General features: G+C 43.6%; 1 protein-coding gene across 2 annotated transcripts in view; it reads left to right on the top strand.

Moving 5' to 3' along the window:
- The window catches only part of plin1 (perilipin 1), a 33605-nt gene that overhangs the window by 1407 nt on the left and 13326 nt on the right, over positions 1-18872 (top strand). For both annotated transcript variants that reach the window (XM_046293742.1, XM_046293751.1), the window contains exons 4-8: positions 499-581; positions 675-939; positions 7204-7391; positions 11737-11862; positions 12158-12352. In XM_046293742.1, coding sequence (XP_046149698.1) covers positions 499-581; positions 675-939; positions 7204-7391; positions 11737-11862; positions 12158-12352 — 857 coding nt within the window. The remainder of the gene's footprint in view (positions 1-498; positions 582-674; positions 940-7203; positions 7392-11736; positions 11863-12157; positions 12353-18872) is intronic.

Raw genomic sequence — 18872 nt, 5'->3', positions numbered from 1 at the left:
TTGGATGAACTCTGTGTCCTGAACTCACATTCACGAATTGCAAAACTGTTCTCTGGTGACAAGTAGACTGAGATTTCATGATAAATTGGGCAATTTAAATATTTAATTGTCTCACGTTCCAGCTTACTTCACAAACATTTGAATAAACACGCATGAAGGAAAGTTTTGAATCTGAAAATGCAATACAGCTTTGCTCACAACCCATTGGCAAGTGAGGAAAAGGGATCTGTTGTAATGAGTGCAATATAATGAAAGTACCAAGGCAGATTGCAGCTTGCATGTCACTAAGGTGTGCCACAGATATTCTGTCTCAGAGAGCAATGCCAAAATGACAATGATCTCATCTGCATTTTTGCTATCTAGCTCCTGGAGATGTTTAATAACGTATTATTTGTGATTAAATAATATCACAGAGTAGAGAACACCTTTCAATATGTTCAATTATCGGCAGTGTAAAACACATAATGACCTTCTCTAAACTCAATATATTGTCTCTAGTTGTCGCTGCCAACAATCTGGCCTGTAAAGGGCTGGATCATCTGGAGGAGAAGATCCCAGCTCTGCAGTATCCCCCTGAGAAGGCAAGGAAGCTATTTTCTGAGTCAATTTAAAATGCTTGTTACACAGCATGACTTCTGCCCCTAAAACCTGTCTTTTTCCTCTGTTTCACACAGCTGGCATCTGGCATAGTGGATGCAGTCACCTCTACAGTGCAGACAGCTAAGGAGGGCATCGCCAGCCCCATCGCTGGCACCTCAGACAGGGTGCTCTGCATGGCATCCAGTTGGCTCCAGTTGACCAGGAGTGCCTTCAGTGATGGCTTTAGCTACGTCCTGAACAGCAAGCCTGTCCACCTTGCAGGGGAGGGAGCAGACACTGCACTGACCCTGGCTGAGAGTCTGGTCAACTATGTTCTGCCTGGATCCTCTGAGGAGAATGGTATACTTCAAACCTAATATTTTTTTCTTCTTACTCTGTTGAGTTAGTTCAGATAAGGACATGGAATGGGAGCTAAACATTTACAAGGGTCGTTGCTATCCGTTGAGGGACGTCCCAAAGATCCCGGATCGCACTGACCCATTTTTAAACAGTATACTGTAGCTATTTCAACTTTCACCACAAGGTGGCAACCTACAATTGAGAAACAAAACAGTGGAGCGCTATGGTTTCATGGTTACAGCAGGCAAGCTGTAGTAGATGACTGGTGATAGGAGATGTTTTGTTTCAGGACACAGAAAGAACATAACGGCATGATTTAGACAAGTGAGATAAAGTGATAACATCTCTAAGCAATGCCTGAAGATGAGATGTTCTCTAGCACTTGCACTAGACAACCTCTTCACCCTCCACATGATGACTCATATATGAGTCAGTCTGTTACAATCTAAGGGAAATATATTATATTCAACTAAATTAGCCAAATACATACTTGGCTTGCCAAATGGAACCGTATCTGGCTGTTAGAGAATGTGCTAGACCATAAGGAAATCTATAAAGAATCCCCATACCATACCTGTAGAACCGGGGTGTCAAACTAATTTCCCCTGCGGGTAGCATTCTGTCTTCGCCGAGGTCTGGAGGGAAGCAATTAAAATGTATTATATTTCTTCGCAGTCAATGTGTAGAAAATTGTCCCATATCCATCGCTTTTGGAATTTGATCAGTGTTAGCATTTTACATTATTTGTCAGACACTCTTATCCAGTGACACTTACAGTACATAAACATACTAGTTTTTTTATACCGGTCTCCCATAGGAATTGAACTGATCTTCAGCAAGCTGGACAGAGTGAAGAGACTATAAATGTAGAACCATTATCATTTCTACAGTTTCAATTTGGTTTTAGTCATTTCAATGTCAATTGAGATTATTCTAATAATCTTTTACTCAAACCCCCTGCCTGCCAGATTGAATGGGCTCTTGAGTTTGACTCGGGCTGTTGAACAATCTATTATTTGCTTTTATACTGTGCGGGGGGGTACAATGTATAAGCACTTCTGCCAGTCTGCAAGTGTTATTATTAAGTCAATGACCCCCATTTTATATAAGTGGTATTATCGGTTCTACCTGTGGCCCTGTCTGGCCAGACAAGTCACTCGGGTGTTCTCCAGACTAATCCTCCTGCTCTGGGAGTACAGGTGATCCCGTCCTCAGATAGGCAGGCAGAATAAGCAGTTGGCCCTGTCTGACCAAAGTTAATCAACCCTCACTACATCCATCCCACGCGCACCACTCACACAGTGTGTGGTATATAGGCTCTCTGAGCTGAGCAATCCCTTAGATGTCTGTACAGAGAACATGCTGTGCTGCTCTGGTGATTAGAAGGCTGGTGTTAAGAAACAATTGTTATTTGGGAATTTCAGTACTTCCACTGAACATTACACACAAGTTCCCACCTGGTTCTCTTAACCTCTTCCATGTAAATGTCCTTGTTTCGGGGACCTGCGAGCTTCTTGTACTGGTTGCCCACTAACATTTTTGCTTATAAATCGATCTTTGGACACCGTAGATCAAAATGGCTTGCATTGAGCAGTAGCCCTGTGTCATGCCCTGACCTTAGATTCTCTGTTTTTCTATATATTTTGGTTAGGTCAGGGTGTGCCTCGGGTGAGTACTCTAGTTGTTCTATGTCAAGGGTTTTTGTATGTCTATGTTGGCCTGATATGGTTCCCAATCAGAGATAGCTGTTTATCGTTGTCTCTGATTGGGGATCATATTTAGGTAGCCATTTCCCCGTTGTGGGATCTTGTCTATGTTTATTTGCATGTCAGCACTAGTTTGTATAGCTTCACGTTTCGTTTGTTGTTTTTGTTCATTCATTAAAAAGAGAATGTACGCATACCACGCTGCGCCTTGATCCGATACTTATGACGAACGTAACAGAAGATCCCACCACCAAAAATAGCCCAAGCAGCGTGTTCAAGAGGAGCAGGGATCCTGGGCCAGGGAGAAAAGTGAGTGGAGGACATCCTGGACCTGGGAAGAGGTAATGGCAGGGGACAAGATCCAGCCATGGATGCAGGCGGAGGCAGAGAAAGAGGAATTGCGAAGATAGGGGGGCGGGACGGCTAGCACGGAAGCCCAAGAGACAGCTCCCAAAAAGCAGTTGTTGGGGCACTCGTGGAGATTGGCAGAGGTAGGGTTGAGACCTGAGCCAACTCCCCGTGCATACCGTCGGGAGCATGTGCCTGGTCAGGCACCGTGTTATGCAGTGACGCACACGGTGTCTCCAGTGCGCATGTGCTCTATTCCAGCTCCCCACATTTGCCTCGCTAGAGTGGGCATCCAGCCAGGATGGGTTGTGCCGGCTCAGCGCTCCTGGTCTGCAGTACACCTCTTCGGCCCAGGATATCCTGCGCCGGCTCTACGTACTGTATCGCCAGTACGTTTTCACAGCCCAGTGCGTCCTGTGCCAACGCCCCGCACGTATCAAGCTAAAGTGAGCATCCAGCCAGGACGCATTGTGCTACTACGCTCCAGGTCTCCAGTGCACCTCCACAGTCCAGAACGTCCTGTGCCTCCTCCCCGCACTCGCCCTGAGGTGCGTGTCATCAGCCCGGTTCCACCTATACCTGTCCCACGCATCAGATCTCCTGTGCGCCTCCCCAGTCCGGAGCTTCCGGCGATGATCCAAGGTCCGGTTCCACAAAAGCGGAGGGATCAGCGTAAGGAGGGGGGGCTGCGTCCAGAAACGGAGCCGCCACAGAGTGTAGATGCCCACCCGGACCCTCCCTATAGGTTCAGGTTTGCGGCCGGGAGTCTGCACCTTTCGGGGGGGTACTGTTATTACTTACATTATCTGTTTTTCTACATATTTTGGTTAGGTCAGGGTGTGACTAGGGTGGGTACTTTAGTTGTTGTAGGTCTAGGGTTTTTGTCATCTAGGGTTGTTGGCCTGATATGGTTCCCAATCAGAGAAGGCTGTTTATCGTTGTCTCTGATTGGGGGGGGATCATATTTAGGTAGCCAGTTTCCCCATTGTTAGTTGTGGGATCTTGTCCATGTTGAGTTGCCTGTAAGCACTAGTTTGTATACTTCACGTTTCATTTGGTTGGTTGTTGTTTTTGTTCATTAATTAAAAAGAGAATGTATACATACCACGAATGCGCCTTGGTCCGATCCTTTGAGGAGCGTGACACCCTGACTCTCATGGCACAGGAGTATGTCTCATCTGCCTTCTATAAAGGCACTAACAAAACATGTGGCTGTAATCCTTACATTGTAACCCAGCAGGGGAGAGTGGTTTTCTCACTGTAGCACATTTTTTGAGACATTTTATAGCTAATCTAAAATAATTAATTGATTTTTAAACCTTTCTGTTTGTCATAGACGGACAAGATTGATATGAGATGAAAGGCGAGTTCCTATTGAGTTCTCTAAGCCGTTCACAGCGGAGGGGGGACAAACGTTTTTATCAGGAAAGACCTTTAAGAAATATGTACATTTTCTCTGACACTAAATGTACAGATATGCATTTTAGAGTTTTATAAGGAAGGTGAAATCTTATTGTATAAATTGTCTATACAATATTTTGAAAAAAAAGTAATTTCAAGCCTAATTTACACAATTTTGTTGAATAGGAAATGCATTATGATAAAAATTTAACATTTTATACATTTGTATTGTATACTTAAGCTTGTCCTCAAAAGAATGTGACTACACCTCAGCATATAACTTTTTTTACCAGAAAGGTTAGATGGTAACCTTTTCTTGGAGTGTGCAGCATTACTAGTTATTGTTTTTGTCCCTCTCATGCCAAATAATTACTTTTGGGGATTACAAAGATTACATTTAGATACCTTTTGAGTTCTAAAGCTTCTTCAGGCTAGGGTCTTTTTTTCTACACTTCCTGTCTGACTGACGTGCCCAAAGTAAAGTGCCTGTTACTCAGGCCCAGAAGCCATGATATGCATATAAATGGTACCATTGGATAGAAAACACTGAAGTTAGTAGAAATGTTAAACTATTGTATGAGACTATAACACAATAGATATGGTCGGAGAAAATCTAAAGAAAAACCAAACGGAATTGTTGTTTTTTGAGAGCCCATGCTCTTCCAATGGAATGTAATAGGGTCATGTCCAAATCCAGCTCCCATATTGCAATTCCTATGGCTTCCACTAGATGTCAACAGTCTTTGTTCAAGGTTTCAGTCTTGTTTCTTCCCAAACGAGGAAGAATTTTGAGCTTTAGTACTGGGAGTCAGAGTTGGAAATCAGTCTGTGTGTGCGCGCGATGAAGAGGAATTTTGCTTTCCTGTTGAACATATTTCCCTCCGCATGAAAAATGATAGTTTACTTGCATTTTAGGGTACCTAATCATTAAATAGAAATGTATTTTTGACTTTTCAACAAGTTTAGAGGTAGCCTTTTGGATTCCTTTCTCTGCATGTTGAACGAGTGAATTACTCAAATCGATGACGCCAACTAAATAGACATTTTGGGATATAAAGAAGGATTTTATCTAAAAAAAACGGTCATGCATGTTGTAGCTGGGATCCTTTGGATTGCAAATCAGAAGATTTTCAAAAAGTGAATATTTTAATCAACATTTGTGATTTTTGTGAAATCTGTGCTGATTGAAATATATGTTGATGTGGGGCGCCATCCTCAAACAATCGCATGGCATGCTTTCGCTGTAAAGCCTATTATAAATCAGACAATGCAGTTAGATGAAAAATACTTTTAAAGCTTTTAACCGATATATACGACACTTGTATGTACCTAAATGTTTAATATCCACAATTTGTATGATTATTTATTTGAAATGAGCGCCCTCCAATTTCACCGGAAGTTGACGACGTTCTCAGAACGTTCAGAGACTGTATAATAACTATTTTGTCAGTTATTGGAAATATTCTGAATTTTTTATTGTGCACAGTAACATCAATAAGCTCTAAATTCTCAAACTGTCCATAAAAACCACAGGAACTTTAGGAAAGCTCAGAGAACATTCTAAGAATGTCATTTTAAAATAAGGTAGCAGTGTTACTAAGTCTTATTGAAACATTCAGTAAAAGCTTTAAAGTAGTTATTCAATAACCTCCAAATGACCTATAATTTATGTTCTCAGAGTGTTAATAAAACCTCTAGGGGACACATTATCAGAACCAGAATAAAACATTCTCAGAACCTCCCTGCAACCTAAACATAATTGTTTCCAAAAAAGGCCAAATGTTCTCAGAACATAATTTTTTTTTAAACTTCAGTTTTACTGGTCAGGAAGCTTATGGCTTTGTTCCCACAACCAATGTGAAACCAAAAACAAACATTCCCATCACTTCCAATGACCCAAATGTGCTAGCTTGTGACCAACTACAGAATGTTACATCCCCATTCCACACAGTAAGGCCAGAAGTGTTTTCCCTACAACTAGACCAAAGGTTTGGACACCTACTCATTCCAGGGTTTTTCTTTTCTTTTGACTATTTTCTACATTGTAGAATAATAGTGAAGACCAAAACAAAGAAATAAATCATATGGAATCATGTAGTAACCAAAAAAGTGCTAAACAAATCAAACATATTTGAGGTTCTTCAAAATATCCACCCTTTGCCTTGACAGCTTTGCACACTCTTGGCACTCTCAATTATTGTATGTGTGGTGTAGAGAAATGGCGTAGTCAGTTAAAAAATCATGTTAAACACCATTGCACACGGGAGTCCATGCAACTTATTATGTGACTTGTTAAGCACATTCTTAATCCTGAACTTATTTAGACTTGCTGTAAAAAAGGGGTTGAATACATTTTGACTCAAGACCATTAGACTTCCATTTTTAATTATTTTGTAAAAATGTCAAACAATTCCACAGGTCAGTGACAAATCTAAATGTAATTAATTTTAAATTCGGGCTGTTACACCAGTCCAGATGTGTGAATACTTTCTGAACGCACATACCTTCTTCGGAACTCATGGACATAAGACATAGTCACTCAAAGAGTGACCTTCTGCTCACAAGTAATGAACTGTAACATTGTCAGTAAATATGATACAGAATTTATGTAACAGCTATAGAAATTTTGAATCTAGAAGTTCTTACAAGTTTGTTAGCTTTTTCTTAGTGAGGGTCCATCCTATTTGTCCTTCATCAGGAGTGGTCAGCTAATGATGATATGTGATGCTTTGAGTTAGGTTGTTGAGTGAAAAAGAGACATTTTGTATCCGTTTGTCCAGCCGTTGTGTGCTCTTTATCTGTCCCCCAGAGTCTGCTGCTTTGTGGGAGCAGGAGTCAGGTGTCAGTGCTCCTGGCCTTCCGCCCAGCTACAGGAGGCTTGGGGCTCTGGCCAGCACAGTGTGTCGACGTGCCTACAATCAGACAGCCGCAACGCTCCAACACGCCAAGAGTCAAGGTCAGGACCTGGTCACACACATCTCCGGTGTGTCTCCACTGGTAAGAGCCAGCTGTCTGTTTAGTCTCGGCCCCAGACACTAAATAATTGTGGGGAAATTAAATTAAAACATCAAATTTTCGCTGATGGGATGTAGATACAGTGGAATTGGCCAATCAAAATCAAATTTGGCAGCCCAATTAGGTACTATGGTCAGTACAAATACGGGAAAATGTGTGAATTTTGACCTCTGTTAGCCTAATCGTAGAGTTGTTGTTGAGGTCATCACAGAGAGGGAAGAGCATGCCTGTGGAAAGACTCATATGAAATGTATTCCTATTACTTACAGCCAGCGTATCATTTATTTATTTATGCCCGAAAGACTGACAATTCTATCCATAATTTTGACATGTAAATTACTTGATGTGTGTTCATTTATGAAATTAGGTATAATTATTTGGGTTATTACTAGAGTAAATGCATACTCTGTCGGGGAGGTTATGTCACACACAGTCTAAAGCCATAATTCAGTCCAAATCCCTCTCTGGGAATCACATCAATTACAGTAGTTCTCGATAACAGCAGGGGTTACTGGAGTATGGCAGTTGAAATCCCAGCTGAAATAAGCATTGAAGAGAGACCCAAGGAGCGACAGACAGCCAGAGGTACACTGAGTGTACAAAACATTAGGATCACCTTCCTAATATTGGGTTGCAATCCGTTTTTCCCTCAACAGTCTAAATTTGTCAGGGCATGGACTCTACAAGTTGTCGATAGCGTTCCACAGGGATACTGTCCCATGTTGACTAATGCTTCCAAAAGTTGTCAAGTTAGTTGGATGTCCTTTGGGTGGTGGACCATTCTTGATATACACAGGAAACCAAGCAGCGTTGCTATTCTTGACATACTCAAACCGGTGTGCCTTGCACATCCTACCATACCCTGTTCAAAGGCACTTAAATCTTTTGTCTTGCCCATTCACCCTCTGAATGGCACACATACAGGATCCATGTTTCAATTGTCTCATGGCTTAAAAGTATTATTTAACCTGTCTCTTCCCCTTAATCTACATTAAATATAGTGGCTTTAACAGTTGACATCAATAGGGGATCATAACATTCACCTGGTCAGTGTCGTGGAAATTTCCTGCATTACCAAATCACGAGAGCAAACCACACACAAGTCAGTTATATCATAAAGTCCATATTTAATTATATGAGATTTACCATAGCCCTGTGACTCTCCGATCAATTCAGTGTCTATAAATGAATTCTCTGAGAATCCTTACAAAACAGTTCTTAGTATCATTTATAGCCAAGACACACCCATCTCAACTCACATGACGAAACACAGATCTCAGGAACATTATAAAGGAAGACTTTACTTGAGAGAGGAGTATCCCATAGCTAGATAGCATTCGCTATGAATTATCATTCAGTTTGCTCTCTTTGCTTCATATGGTATAGGGGACGCTTGCATCCCACTTGGCCAAAAACCAGGGAAAATGCAGCGCGGCAAATTTATATAAAAATCAAACTTCCATTAAATCACACATGTAAGATACTCAATTAAAGCTACACTCGTTGTGAATCCAGCCAACGTCAGGTTTTAAAAATACTTTTCGGTGAAAGCATAAGAAGCTATTTTCTGATGATAGCACAACATTAAACAAAGAGGGTAGCATATTTCAACCCTGCAGGCACTACACAATTTTTAAAAATTTTACCTTTATTTAACTAGGCAAATTCTTATTTTCAATGATAGCCTAGGAACAGTGGGTTAACTGTCTGTTCAAGGGCAGAACAACAGATTTGTACCTTGTCAGCTCGGGGATATGAACGTGCAACCTTTTTGGTTACTAGTCCAACGCTCTAACCACTAGGCTACCCTGCCGCCACAAAATGCAGAAATAAAATATAAAACATGCCTTACCTTTGAGCTTCTTTTGTTGGCACTCCAGTATGTCCCATAAACATCACAATTGTTCCTTTTGTTCGATTAATTCCGTCCATATATATCAAAAATGTGAATTTTGATCCAGAAAAAACATCTTCCAAAATGCGTAATTGTCACTACAAAATGTTTCAAAAGATGCCTAGAAACTTTGCCAAAATATTTCAAACTACTTTTGTAATACAACTTTAGGTATTTATAAACGTTAATAATCGATCAAATTGAAGACGGGTCTATCTGTGTTCAATACAGGAACACAACAACCAAGCTACTTTTGAAGTCTTGCGCAACTCTCAACAGTATTATGCAGTTCCTAGTTGGCTCTACTTCTTCATTGCACAAATGAATAACCTCAACCAAATTCCAAAGACTGGTGACATCCAGTGTAAGCGGTAGGAACTGAAAACAAGTTCCTAAGAAATATCGTTTATAAAAAATATCGACCTAAAAAAAATCCTTGAGCTTATTGGTTACCGCGTAGAGTTTTGGTATCTACTGACACTGTAGATATTTTTGGTTGTAGGGACTGTACTCCCCAAGGTGTAGAAGTGACCTTTTTACACAGATTAGTTCAATGTAGCAGGTGGTCCTTCTTTTATGTATTTATTGCAGTTGTCTTAGTTAGATCACTTTTTCACAGCATTCCTTTTGATTTAAACAAAACTTTCCTCACGTTTCCCCGTGGAAGAAGTGGTCGAAGGGATCTTTTGTACCTGAATGCCTAAACATTCGAGAGAGAGAGAGGGAGAGAGGTCCTCAAAGTTGACCCATTTTGGTATACCACACCATATTATGAGACATCCATGTCATCACTGTAAAAGATAAACGGTTGAGTTTGATGTCTTTCAAACAGGTTACAAACAGGGTTTGAATACAAATTAAACTTTTAAAAAAACAATGTTTTTGTCAATTTTCATATTCACAAATGTTGTAGGTTATACTCTATTTGACATCTGAGGTTTTTGTGTTGTGCCCGCCAATCGGTTGAGAAGCAACATGCTCTTGAATACATGGTGGGTATCATTTCAATCACAGAAATATAATGAACCTATCCCTTCAGACTACTGCAATTTAGCTGTTTCACCATTGAAATTTAATTTTAATTAAAAAATTTACTTCTATTTACTACCACAAAGATTGATGCCGGTCCACCCACAGTTGAATGTCAACTTAAATGTTTATCTATTCTATATTTCTATAGTTTCAATAGGTTTCCTATAGAGGATTGACAGTCTCTTTGTGGTACCATTTGAAAGTGTAATAAAAAGAATGAGCTAAAGCACACTCAAAAGTTGCTAGAGGTGCTGACTAACGGCAAGTAAACTGTAGGCTATAAAAATAAATAGTCGCATACTCTATATACAAGATCCCAGTAATTTGAAAGTTGACATTTTACATTTTATTCACATTCACACCCCCCCCCCCAAAAAAAATATATATATATAAAAAAGCAATGTTCTGGAATTTTTTTTTTTTTAAATGGACAATTCTGTTTGTATGCTTTTAAATTGTATCAATCTCAACCGCTAATGTTTTCCAGTGACCAAGACATGTGTGTTTGATAATATGGTTGGGTATGCAAATTGGTCAACTTTGAGCACCATTTATCTCTTGAATGTTTTGACATTCTATAATGGGTAAATATGCATGGAAGGTTTTGTTCAAATCAAAAGGTTTGCTGTCAAAGTGAATTCAAGAGGATTTAAATGAATTCAAATGGATTTACCCAGATGTGTTTGAGAATGGCTGTACATAGGATGGTGGTCTGAGTCGATACAACTTAGTGGCCTTGTCTGACGTCAGCCGATAAATGCAAAAGCTTAGCTCTTTTGAAAGGATATTCTTACAGTTGTGGGTTTGATAAGGCTTACAGTAGTTCTAGATACTACTCAAACTATTGTAAATAATTGACTGGAACAGTCAAGCTTCTAAAAAATGAATTGTAACTGAGTATCATTTTATTACTGTAACTTTTATTACTGTCACATTCTGACCTTAGTTCTTTTATTTGTGTCTTTGTTTTAGTATGGTCAGGGCGTGAGTTGGGTGGGTTGTCTATGTTCATTTTTCTATGTTGTGTTTTGAGTTTGGCCTGGTATGGTTCTCAATCAGAGGCAGGTGTCATTAGTTGTCTCTGATTGAGAATCATACTTAGGTAGCCTTTTTACACCTGTGTTTCGTGGGTGTTTATTTTCTGTTCTGTGTTTTATGTATGCACCGTACAGGACTGTTTCGGTTTCATTTCGTTCTCTTTGTTGTTTTATTTAGTGTTCTGGGTTATAAATAAATATAATGAACACTTACCACGCTGTGTATTGGTCCTCCAATCCTTCTTACTACTCCTCCTCAGAAGAGGAGGATGAGAATCGTTACAATTACTGTTTATTACCTTTTTGCAAATATGTTGTTATGGATGATTAAAATTGACTTTGAAAATGTACTTTTCCCTGCCAGACTGAATATGCCATGAAGAACCTTGAGGCTGTGGAAACAGTGGGCCTGTTCTTTCAGAGCTCATTGATGGGATTCTTCAGTTGGGAGGAGCAGAGAGACAAAGCGACAGAAGCAGAGTTTCAGAAGGTTATGAACCCTTACATCATACCAGCCTTAGAGCAGGTCTCAAACATGAAAGAAATCTGAAGTGCTGTTACAAAACCATACAGAATCTGGCCTCTAGGTTCACCCTAGAAGACAGCCAAGACAATACCCGTATGTACAATACATGTTGTACTGTTTATGTTGATTTGCTGCTCAGAAAAGGCTGCCTGGTTAGCAGAGTATAATGAGCCACACTATGTGCATAGGTGGTGTTGTTGTATGGTAAAGAAATGTTCAGATACTCACATTGTATTACATTCATGTCCCTGTGTTTCAGAGTGGTGGTGGGCTGCAGCGCCTGGTGAGTGGCGTTGGTTATCAACTGCAGATTAACTACATGTCAGTTGTGTCCAGTGTGAAGAGTGCCCCTCAGACCACCTTTGGCTTGGCTAAAAACGGGCTGGGTGCCCTGTTGGAGACCGTGGGCAGCGCCCGGGATCGTGTGGTGAACAGCATCTCCTATTATGTTATGGTGAGTCACTCCGTCATCCCTGCCATCCCTGATTTGATTTGGCCCTTACATGCATTGATTCTGTCTGGCTTACCCTTCACTTGAACCCCTCATGTGGGGAAAGGAGGGAGCTGCTCCCATCCCCCAACCATGTGTGATCAGCACAGCTTTTCAGAGAGTGATGTATCACATACTTTAGGACGTAATCAGATCAAGAAGTGGTTAGAATGCTCTATTTAGCGTTGGGCTAAATCATTGTCACCACTCCAAAAATTATGAAATGTTTATTTTAAACAAGTGTGTGTGTGTGAAGATTTTTTTTATTAGTGCCTTCAGAAAGTATTCACACACCTTTTAGTTTTTTTGTCACTGGCCTACACACACTAACCTGCAATGTCAAAGTGGAATAATACATTTTTTTTTAATTAATTAAACATGAAAATTTGAAATGTCTTGAGTAAATAAGTATTCAACTCCTTTGTTATGGCAAGCCTAAATAAGTTCAGGAGTAAATGTTTGCTTAACAAGTCACATGATAGGTTGTCTGGACTGGGCACCTATTGGTAGATGGGTAAATATATTGAACATTCCTTTTGAGCCTGGTGAAGTTAATTACACTTTGGAAGGGGCATCAATACACGTCCTTCCTAACTCCGTTGCCGGAGAAGAAGGAAACTGCTCAGGGATTTCAGGTTACTTTAAAATGGTTAATGGCTGTGATAAGAGAACTGAAGATGGATCGACAACATTGTAGTTACTCCACAATACTAACCTAATTGTTGAGAGCCAAAAGAAGGGAGCCTGTACAGTATCAAATATATTCCAAAACATGCATCCTGTTTGCAACAAGGCACTAAAGTAGTAGCGCAAAATCTGTGGCAAAACATTTCATTTCTTGTCCAGAATACAAAGTGTTATGTTTGGGGCAAATTCAATACAATACATTACTGAGTACCACTCTCCATATTCAAGCATAGTGGTGGCTGCATTATGTTATGGGTATGCTTGCAAACATTAAGGACTGAGGAGTTTTACACAATAAAAAAGAAGTGGAAATTGAGCTGGGCACAGGCAAAATCCTACAATACCTGGTTAGTCAGCTTTCCACCAGACACTGTGAGCAGGACAATAATCTATATATAGATAGATATATTTGGTATTTTTAAGTAGAAATATCGACATGTCCAAAATATGTTTAAACTTAAACAACTAAAAACAGATATGTAAACTGTAGACCTGTAACGAGGTTCGTCTGTTGTTTGTAGAGAGTCAGACCGAAATGCAGCGTGTAGGTTACTCATGACTTTTAATGAAGATAATGCGGTACATGAAATAACTGAAAATACAAAAACAACAAACGAGTGAAACTAATTACAGCCTATCTGGTGACTAACACAGAGACAGGTACAATCACCCACGAAATACAACGCGCACTCAGGCTACCTAAATACGGTTCCCAATCCGAGACAACTAGAATCAGCTGACTCCAATTAGGAATCGCCTCAGGCAGCCAAGCCTAACTAGACACACCCCTAATAATACACACTCCCAATTAATACAAACCCCAATACGAAATACAACATATAAACCCATGTCACACCCTGGCCTACCCAAACATATAACAAAAACACAAGATACAATGACCAAGGCGTGACAGAACCCCCCCCTAAGGTGCGGACACCGGGACGCACCTCAAGAGCATAGGGAGGGTCCGGGTGGGCGTCTGTCCATGGTGGCGGTTCTGGCTCGGGACGTGGACCCCACTCCATAAATGTCCTAGTTCCTCCCCTTCGCGTCCTAGGATAATCCACCTTCTCCGCCAACCATGGCCCAATAGTCCTCACCCTGATCCCCACATAACAGAGGGGCCGCTCGGGACAGAGGGGCCGCTCGGGACAGAGGGGCCGCTCGGGACAGAGGGGCCGCTCGGGACAGAGGGGCCGCTCGGGACAGAGGGGCCGCTCGGGACAGAGGGGCCGCTCGGTACTGAGGGGGAGCCCGGTACTGAGAGGAAGCTCAGGCAGGTAGTAGGCTCCGGTAAATCCTGGCTGGCTGGTGGACCTGGATGATTCAGGTTGTCTGGCCGATCTAGAAGATCTTGGCAGACTGGCACTTCTGGCGGATCCTGGCAGACTGGCACTTCTGGCGGATCCTGGCAGACTGGTGACGCTGGGCCGACTGGCGGCGCTGGGCAGACAGGAGACTCCGGCAGCGCAGGAGAGGAGAAAGGCTCTGGCTGCGCTGAACAGGCGGGAGACTCCAACAGTGCAGGAGAGGAGAAAAGCTCTGGCTGCGCTGAACAGGCGAGGCGCACTGGACGTGCTGGGCAGACAGGAGACTCCGGCAGCGCAGGAGAGGAGAAAGGCTCTGGCTGCGCTAAACAAGCGGGAGACTCCGGCAGCGCAGGAGGGGGGGAAAGCACCGGCTGTGCTGAACAGGCGAGGTGCACTGGAGGCCTGGTGCGTGGTGCTGGAACTGGTGGTACTGGCGCGAGGACACTCACAGGAAGCCTGGTGCGGGGAGCTGCTACCGGAGGACTGGTGTGTGGAGGTGGCACAGGATGGGCTAGACCGTGAAGACGTACTGGAGATGTTGAGAGCAGTGTAGGCACAGGACGTGCAAGGCTAGGGATGTGCACAGGAGGCCTGGTGCGTGAGGCTGGCACCAACTTCACCAGCTGACTAACACGCACCTCGGGTTGAGTATAGAGCGCTAACTCAGGTGCTATTAAATCCCCGACACGATCCGTCCGACGAATATTATATCTATAGCACCAAGCTAGCAACTCCCTCATTACTCTCCACTCCACTTTCCCCATTAACTCCTTCACAGTCTCTGCTTCGCTCACCTCTAACACTGGCTCTGGTTCAGGTCTCCTCCTTGGCTCCTCACGATGAACAAGGAGAGTTGGCTCAGGCTTATCTCCTGACTCAGCCATACTCTCCCTAAGCCCCCCCCCAATACATTTTTTGGGGTGACTTTCCGGTTTCCAACCGCGTCGCCGTGCTGCCTCCTCATACTTGCGCTTTCCCCGTTACCTTCGGTTCTCGCTCTGTATAACCGTGCTTTCCTTTTCGATTCCATACGTGTATAGCCCTCTTCGCATTGCTGTAGGGAATCCCAGGCGGGCTCCTGCACGCGCTCTGGGTCGGCCGCCCACCTGTCGTCTTCCCACGTCGTATAATCCCTGCTTCTGCCGTCCATAGCGTCCTCCTTTAGATCCTGCCAGTTCACACGCTGCTCGGTCTGTGAATGGTGGTGGGTGATTCTGTAATGAATTTCCTCAGTTGTTTGTTGAGAGTCAGACCGAAATGCAGCGTGTAGGTTACTCATGACTTTTAATGAAGATAATGCGGTACATGAAATAAGTGAAAATACAAAAACAACAAACGAGTGAAACTAATTACAGCCTATCTGGTGACTAACACAGAGACAGGTACAATCACCCACGAAATACAACGCGCACTCAGGCTACCTAAATACGGTTCCCAATCCGAGACAACTAGAATCAGCTGACTCCAATTAGGAATCGCCTCAGGCAGCCAAGCCTAACTAGACACACCCCTAATAATACACACTCCCAATTAATACAAACCCCAATACGAAATACAACATATAAACCCATGTCACACCCTGGCCTACCCAAACATATAACAAAAACACAAGATACAATGACCAAGGCGTGACAAGACCCTGTCTTTCAAAGATAATTCGCAAAAATCCAAATAACTTCCCAGATCGTCACTGTTATGGGTTTAAACACTGTTTCCCATGCTTGTTCAATGAACCAGAAACTATTAATGAACATGTAACTGTGGAACGGTCGTTAAGACACTAACAGCTAACAGACGGTAGGCAATTAAGGTCACAGTTGTGAAAACAGGACACGAAAGAGGCCTTTCTACTGGCTCTGAAAAACACCAAAAGAAAGATGCCCAGTGTCCCTGCTCATCTGTGTAAATGTGCCTTAGGCATGCTGCAAGGAGGCATGAGGACTGCAAATGTGGGCAGGGCAATAAATTGCAATGTCTGTACTGTGAGACGCCTAAGACAGCACTACAGGGAGACAGGACAGACAGCGGATCGTCCTCACAGTGGCAGACCACGTGTAACAACACCTGCACAGGATTGGTACATCCGAACATCACACCTGCGGGACAGGTACAGGATGGCAACAACAACTGCCCGAGTTACACCAGGAACGCACAATCCCTCCATCAGTGCTCAGGCTGTCCGCAATAGGCTGAGAGAGGCTGGACTGAGTGCTTGTAGGCCTGTTGTAAGCAGGTCGTCACCAGACATCACTGGCAACAACGTCTGCTATGGGCACAAACCCACCGTCGCTGGACCAGACAGGAAAGTGCTCTTCACTGACGAGTTGCGGTTTTGTCTCACCAGGGGTGATGGTCGGCTTCGCATTTATCATTGAATGAATGAGCGTTATACAGAGGTCTGTACTCTGGAGCGGGATCGATTTGGAAGTGGAGGATCCATCATGGTCTGGGGCGGTGTGTCACAGCATCATCGGACTGAGCTTGTTGTCATTGCAGGCAATCTCAACGCTGTGTGTTACAAGGAAAACATCCTCCTCCCTCGTGGTACCCTTCCTGCAGGCTCATCCTGACATGACCCTCCAGCATGACAATGCCACCAGCCATACTGCTAGTTCTGTGCATGATTGAGATGCATGACACATTATTCAATTTCTGTTTGTCACATGTCTGTGGAATTGTTCAGTTTGTCTCAGTTGTTGACTCATATTGTCACGATCGTCATATGGAGTAGACCAAAGCGCAGCGTATTTTAACGATTAAACGGAAAACACGAAGTACACTAAACAAACAAACAACGGGCTGGCTGACTGCTCTGGCGGCTCAGGACAGACTGGAGGCTCTGGCGGCTCAGGACAGACTGGAGGCTCTGGCGGCTCAGGACAGACGAGACGCACTGTAGGCCTGGTGTGTGGTGCCAACACTGGTGGTACTGCGCCGAGGACACTCACCTCAGGGTGAGTGTGGGGAGGAGGAACAGGGCGTACCGGCCTGCTGAGTCGCACTATAGGCCTGGTGCGTGGTGCCGGCACTGGAGGTAACGGGCTGGGGACACGCACCTCAGGGCGAGTGCAAGGAGCAGGAACAGGGAGTACTGGGCTCTGCAGATTCACAGGAAGCCTGGTGCGGGGGGCTGCCACCAGAGGGCTGGTGCTTGGAGATGGCATCTGATAGACCGGACAGTAAAGGCGCACTGGAGATCTTGAGAGCAAGGCTGGCACCATCCGCCCTGGCTGGATCCTCACCCTAGCCCGGCAGATGCGGGGAGCAGGGATGTAGCGCACCGGGCTAAGCACGCATACTGGGGACACTGTGCGCACCACCGCATAACACGGTGCCTGACCAGTACAACGCCCGCCACGGTAAGCACGGCTCGGAAAACTGTAACACTGAGCTGGCACAGGACGTGCAGGGCTAGGGAAGCACACAGAAGGCCTGGTGCGCGGGGCTGGCACGGTCTTCACCAGACGGCTAGCATGCACCTCAGGACGAGTATGGAGAGCTGACCCAGGTGACATCAAATCTCCAACACAGCACCTCCCTCATAACTCTCTCCTCCAATCTCCCCATTAACTCCTTCACTGTCTCTGCTTTGCTCACCTCCAATTCCGCCCTGACCGGCTCTGGTTCCATCCTTGGCTCCTTACGGTAAGCAGGGGGAGTTGGCTCAGGTCTGACTCTGCCACACTCTCCCTATGCCCCCCCAATACATTTTTGGGGCTGCCTCTCGGGCTTCCAGCCGCGCTGCCTCATACCGGCGCCTCTCTGCTTTCGCTGCCTCCAGCTCTGCTTTGGGACGGCAATATTCCCCTGGCTATGCTCGGGGTCCTTTGCCGTCCAGACTCTCTTCCCAAGTCCAGAAGTCCTGCGATTGCTGCTGCTGTCCGTTACCACGCTGCTTGGTCCATTGTTGGTGGGTTATTCTGTCACGATCATCGTATGGAGTAGACCAAAGCGCAGTGTGGTGTGAATGCCTATTTTAATGATTAAATGGAAAACACGAAGTACCCTAAACAAACTAACAAGACGAACGTGACTGCTAACGAAACACTGTGCTAACGTGCAACATGACATAGACAATAACCCACGAACCCACGAGGCTACCTAAATATGGTTCCCAATCGGAGACTATGACAAACCACAATACAAAACAGGCTACCTAAATATGGTTCCCAATTACTGTTTGAGAACCATATCGGGCCAAAACACATAGAAACAGACTAACTAGATATGCAACATAGAATGCCCACTCATACCACACCCTGACCAAACAAAACAGAGAAATAAATAACTCAAATAATGGTCCGTGTGACACTTATGTTCATACGAATATTTACACATGTTAAGTTTGCTGAAAATAAACACAGTTGACAGTGCGAGGACATCTCTGTTTTTGTTGAGTTTAAAAAGTGCATTCGGAAAGTACTCAGACCCCTAGACTTTTTCCACATTTTGTTACATTACATCCTTTTTCTAAAATGGATTTTTTA

This window comes from Oncorhynchus gorbuscha, linkage group LG02, assembly GCF_021184085.1.
Source record: "Oncorhynchus gorbuscha isolate QuinsamMale2020 ecotype Even-year linkage group LG02, OgorEven_v1.0, whole genome shotgun sequence".
Classification (NCBI taxonomy): domain Eukaryota; kingdom Metazoa; phylum Chordata; class Actinopteri; order Salmoniformes; family Salmonidae; genus Oncorhynchus; species Oncorhynchus gorbuscha.
Note: the sequence above shows the minus strand (reverse complement) of the source record. Positions and strands in the feature narration are given on the sequence as shown.